Source organism: Plasmopara halstedii, assembly GCF_900000015.1.
Source record: "Plasmopara halstedii genome assembly, contig: Scaffold_672, whole genome shotgun sequence".
NCBI lineage: Eukaryota > Oomycota > Peronosporomycetes > Peronosporales > Peronosporaceae > Plasmopara > Plasmopara halstedii.
In genome coordinates this window covers 413,411-418,908 of record NW_020187589.1, presented here as the reverse complement: position 1 = coordinate 418,908, position 5,498 = coordinate 413,411, and the positions used below count along the sequence as shown (strand labels likewise).

Genomic DNA, 5,498 nt, shown 5'->3' with positions numbered 1-5,498 from the left:
GCTGATCTTTGCGACTATTTTTATCACGCCGCTCTCGTGATCACAAAAAGAGAAGCAATAGACGTGCCTAAGAAGCTGGCGTCTGAAACGGAGGGTGATGAGATAAATGTCTTAGGACATCAGCATTTCGATTTACTGGTGAAGTATGCGACTTTTAGCAAATTTCCAAAATTGATGGTCGATCACTTGCGGAATGTTTTAATCGACAAGGCGATTCTCGCTTATAAAAAGAAGTCCCTTTACTTGGACTTTGTGAAAGACGCGAACTCAGTGACAACCAGGTAGCACGAAAGTGAGATACTCCAGGCGATATGAATTTCGAGTGTCGTGATAATCCAGATGATGTGGTTTGACGTATCAGTGTAGCCTCGGCAAGAATCACGGATTTAGAAGTTTGAGCATTGGTGTAGGATCAGTTTGAGCATTAGAGGCGAGGACTGACTTTTGCTTTAGACAATACATTTGATCATATTTGTGTGTTGTTATTTGTATTAGTATCATGGGAGACTGAAGTAGTATATCAGCTCATGACTTAAGGACAACAACATAGTGAATTGACGACTGGGTAACGCCACATTAGTAGAAAGTTTGTGGTGATAGCGCTGCGCCTTGAGACTTTGTCATCTGAAACACATCAAAAAGAGCTGATTCTGTCGAGACTGTTTCGTGTTATACGCATTTCATATCTTGAATACTTTGTGCATAAATCTTGCAAAATTTACATTAGCTGGTGTGCCAAGGCCGTGATACATGATCATCCATCCTGTCTTAAACCCTAAATACGACGCAGTCGCTGCCTGTGCTCAGGAAAGGCGTTATTGAGGTAGGCAGTGACCAGCTATACTATGCACTGTACCTTTTACTGGCCGTTGTGTACAATCTACCGCTCGATTCCGTCTCAAGCCTACACGACTTAGCATGTGTATGTAAGATTAAGCAGAGACTCCAACAAGTCGACTTAGGCTATTTTAATGGAAATCATCAAATCCTTTCGGTCGTAAACTGGCCTTAGTCGATTGCAAAAGTGTTGTCGATCAGGGACTGATTAGGTCATATGGAGGCTAACAATATGGTGGTCAAGCGGAGCTTCGTCAAAAAGTTTGTCAAATGCGACAGCATTGACGCAGATGCTTTACAAAACATACATAGCGCTATAGCATCGTTTTACACATTCCCGTCCTTTGTACGCTTATCTTTGGTAAGTAATCAATTTTTTACAGAAAAGCAGAGACAGTCTACAAAGAACAGTTTGGAAGTAATGCAGGTTCTACTCTGAATTTGAAAATTTCTGGACTGTCAATTTTCAAAGTAATTCATGGTTTTTTAAGTCATTTTTTAAGATCAGATTTCAGCTTATTTGTTTATTCTCAAAAGCCGGAAATAAAAGTAATTTTCCAAGCTTTTTATCTGCACGACATTCAAATGATTGTGTATGCAGTATGTATTCTGATGATAAATATGCAGTCTCCAGGTAGAGTTTGATCTGCGCAGATTGGAGCGATGTTGAGTTGTGGCGATGTCCAAATTGGAATGAATATTGAGCCGTCAAAACACACGTTACCAGAAATATCTGGGTGATTTAGGGCTTTTATCCTTAACCAGTGCAATAAAATGACGTGTTTATTGTAGCAAAACCCTATCTATTGCGATAGTACTAACATTATAACCTGAACTTAGAACCACCAGTCTTTAAGTCAATCATCTCGTCAAGAAGGGCATTTTCAAGGATGTGCTCGCGTGCGTCTAATAATTTACGGTAGGAGGGAATGACAACATCAGTAAGCATTTGAATGCATTCTGGCTGATTCATATCGATATCATCCGACAGCCCTGGGGTCATGCAGATGCAGCTTTGAAATAAACTAAGCGGTGGAGCGCACACATTGTTGTTTTTATCACTTTGTAGTGTCTGAACAACGCAGTATCCACGCTCTCGGATCGGAGCGCAGCTTGGATGACTACGCAGATAATCCTTTGGCCAATCCCCAGTGCCCTCCCACACGACAACCACACGGTCTGACTCCACGAAGCGACGACATACACCACGGAGCAGAACAGGAATGAAGCTTGAATCTCCTTGCAGCATACACTCTGTCTTGAGATACACCGTATTACTGTTGCTACCTTCAAAGACGTGATCAGCTCCCACTTTTAGCACTGAGTTCTTCTTTACACTATTCCACAAGGCACTGTTAACAGCAGCGACTGCAAATGGGGCTATTTTTGCCAATGAAAAGCGTACAAATGTACCCTGTTGGGTGCCAGTGACCACTCGAGCATCATAGTAGTCCGTTCGGCTTTGATTGAGTCCAGCGTCACTAAACACTTGAGCCAGTTGCTCGTACTGGAGGGCAACACTTTTATTTAACCGTTGATATACCGGTTCGTCCAACTTGTGCTCATACTCAAGCTGACCACATTTCGGTAAGACTGAGAAGCTGCGTTTGGCATTTATTTTCTGTTGTGCCTGTTGGTAGCAGGCTTGCAATATGGTGTGGTGGTGGACAGAACGAAGTTTTTTTGTTGGCTTAATGGTTTTTCTCGTAACGGCCGCCAGCCTAATTTCCAGTTCTTCAACGTCGTGCTGAAGTGCTTTAATGTCATCATTAGAGTGACGACGACTGGCTGGTTCATCAAACGGGCAGCTTCGCTTTTTGTTCGACGTCGATTTTTCCATATTTCGAGAAAGAATTGTAGCTAGAAGAGCGTCTCGCTGCGTGTTGAGGGGCGAGATCTCAGCAAATCTTGTTCTCTCGGTGACATTTAATGAAGAGCAGTGCATAGATTGATGTTGAGCAGGCATAATTTAAAATGAGGTACATGTAAAAGAAAAAAGCGTTTAAAATAACGGACTGAGAGCACGGCCATACAAAACTCAAGAGAATTTTTCAGGTTGGTCAACAAGATTGCGGTGGCAATATATGTTTACGGGTCAAATATGTTGAATCAACATGTGCGTAGCCGCTGCGGTCCCACGATTTACAACCTAAACGTCGCAGTTTGATGGTTAAATAATGTAGTTTCGCCCAATCAGATACGATTTGTGAGAAATTTATGCGGAAAAAACTGGGTTTGATTACGGTCAAGATCTGACTCCTGGCCACTGGAGCGCAGTGCGTGATCATAGAATGCACATAATTAGGCTTATTCAGTTTGAGAGCAAGCTCGGTAGTAGCGTTGTGTTTGATTGTAGACATTATTTGAAATTTTGCGTGTCATTTGGCTCAGACTGTCTGTCCTGATGGCTCCGTCTATAATTCTAATAGGATTTGTGCTGTTTATCAGTCAGCGTTGATCGCGAAGTTTTCAATACAGTGGTACAAACAAGCATACTGGCATTTGATCTCTCATCCACAGAGATGTAAGTGACCAATTTCATTACATCACGCATTGCCATAGCGAAACATGCATCCTAAAACAGAGACTTAATCAAAATTAGAGCCTACAGTAGCACAGCGTCAGATCAGTAACAACATTTAAACGGCGATATGAGGCATGATAGAAAGAAATGAACCAAGTTTTTAAGCTTTCAACCTTACGAGTCTCATCAAGTTGTTCACGTATTGCCATACGCAGGGAGCTGTGATTGAAGCCCATGTCGTACTAAACAAAAGCAGGCTTCATATCCGTGCCACAAAGTCAATATATATTGAAATCTTACCTTGCTTATTTTCATTTTTACTGACGTTTGATTATAATTCCAATATCATTGTTTGAATTTGACAAAATCACACTAAGAAATCTTGATTACCAAAGTGTACCATCGTTACGCTTTGTTTCCACAACAAGGCGATGTCGAACGTAATCGAACCCTGGGACCGGCGGCTCCTTAGCATTTTTTCAAAATATCTTTTATCAAAGAACGACGTAAACAGAAAAGGACGCCAAAAGTTTGGTTCTTACATTAGTTAGAGTATCAGAATTGGACCAGCTCAGTCCGGCAGTAATCACATTGAAATTCGTAATACGTGCACCAAGTCTCCTCTAGCGGATGTTGACGATGTTTTTATTGGGCTGAAGCCTGATTGTCGTCGATTTTGGAAAATGTGCACACTTACTTTTGTCGAGCGTCTTTAATGGGCTCGATATGAAGAAGATTCTCTTTAATCTAGAACCTCATTTGCCTGATTCTCTCCTATCCTTCCTACAAACGGACGTCCTTATGTCCGTGAGCAGCTCGCATTCACGTAGCAATCCTGGATTGTGGACAAAATGATGTTTTAGTAGCTTGATGGCTCAAGACAAGGTGATATTAATCATCCCGTACTGCGCTAGGTAATGGGAGCATTTGTGGCGAATGGAACAACATCGTCCTAGTCTGGGCTGTTTCTTTTAATTATTGCTGTAGGAACGATGCTTGCAAAACGGATTTGATTAAAAATGGTGTAAAAACTTAATACTCGCGCATCAGTATTCGAGATATTATAATCGCCTTTGTTGATATTTTTCTACATACTTCCTTTGGTAGTGGGAGCATCCTTGGAAAGTCAAGTAGAAAATAAGATAATAAGATACTATAGACATTATTCTGTATAAGTACGTAATTAAATTGTCGAGAGTATTTTGACAAAGCTGGAAATTCAAATGTACTATTCTCCTTCGGACAAAAAACATCTATGATATATCCGCACTTTATACGATAAGTACTGACATGATCTCAAGTGCTAAACTATTCATCATCGACCGATTGGCTACAGCTCCCTATACTTTAGTCAACAAAGTGACAACAGTACAACTCACATTAACCGTGCGCTGATCTCTCGCCTCCACAGTACTGCGGTATTTTTTAAAACTCGATACCTCGGTGCTATATGACCAACTTTGTAGTCAAGAGCGAGCGGTCATACGTTAGATAACACAAACTTACTGTCGTCACTATTGTTGTAGTAAGTCACTAAAATATTGTGTTGAGTCAAGCACCGAGCCGTGACGCACAGGCCAACGCAACACGAACATTATTCCAGTCGTTACTAGTAACGGAACGACTGACTTGGTACTTTTGCTATCGATAAGTCATAAAGAATAAATTTTAGTTCTTTTCAGTAACAAATAACACACAAATACAACCAAAAAATATTGTTTCAAATTAGCTCAAGCAAAGTCAGCGCTTTTCGCTCAAACTGATCCTAAACTGCATGCTCAAAATATCAAATCCGTGATTCTTACCGACGCTTCAAATGACACCACGACTCATTTGATAAGTCAAACCACATCATCTGGATTATCACGACACTCGACACTTCGTATCGCCTGAAATATCTTGTTCGCGTATTACCTGGGTGTCACTGAGTTCGCGTCTTTCACAAAGTCCAAGTATAGGGACTTCTTTTTATAAGCGAGAATCGCCTTGTCGATCAAAACATTTCGCAAGTGATCGACCATCAATTTTGGAAATTCGCTAAAAGTCGCATACTTCACCAGTAAATCGAAATGCTGATGTCCTAAGATATTTATATCATCACCCTCCGTTTCAGACACCAGCTTCTTAAGCACGTCTT

At 41.0% G+C, this 5,498-nt stretch overlaps 2 protein-coding genes across 2 annotated transcripts; both read right to left on the bottom strand.

Moving 5' to 3' along the window:
- Positions 1–2,138: 2,138 nt before the first annotated feature.
- On the bottom strand, positions 2,139–2,677 carry PHALS_13696 (uncharacterized protein; the record flags this gene model as incomplete). Its single annotated transcript, XM_024729501.1, has 2 exons — positions 2,139–2,174; positions 2,243–2,677. 2 exons carry the CDS (start codon positions 2,675–2,677, stop codon positions 2,139–2,141), a joined length of 471 nt encoding a protein of 156 aa, XP_024579872.1.
- A 748-nt stretch (positions 2,678–3,425) lies between these two features.
- PHALS_13695 (uncharacterized protein) lies at positions 3,426–5,216 on the bottom strand (the record flags this gene model as incomplete). The annotated part of the gene is made up of 13 exons (XM_024729500.1): positions 3,426–3,442; positions 3,540–3,603; positions 3,662–3,681; positions 3,762–3,828; positions 3,904–3,984; positions 4,059–4,071; positions 4,157–4,196; positions 4,268–4,271; positions 4,639–4,701; positions 4,776–4,807; positions 4,868–4,875; positions 4,955–5,002; positions 5,167–5,216. The coding sequence occupies 13 exons, from the start codon at positions 5,214–5,216 to the stop codon at positions 3,426–3,428; spliced, it is 507 nt and encodes a 168-aa protein (XP_024579871.1).
- Between the last annotated feature and the right edge of the window lie 282 nt (positions 5,217–5,498).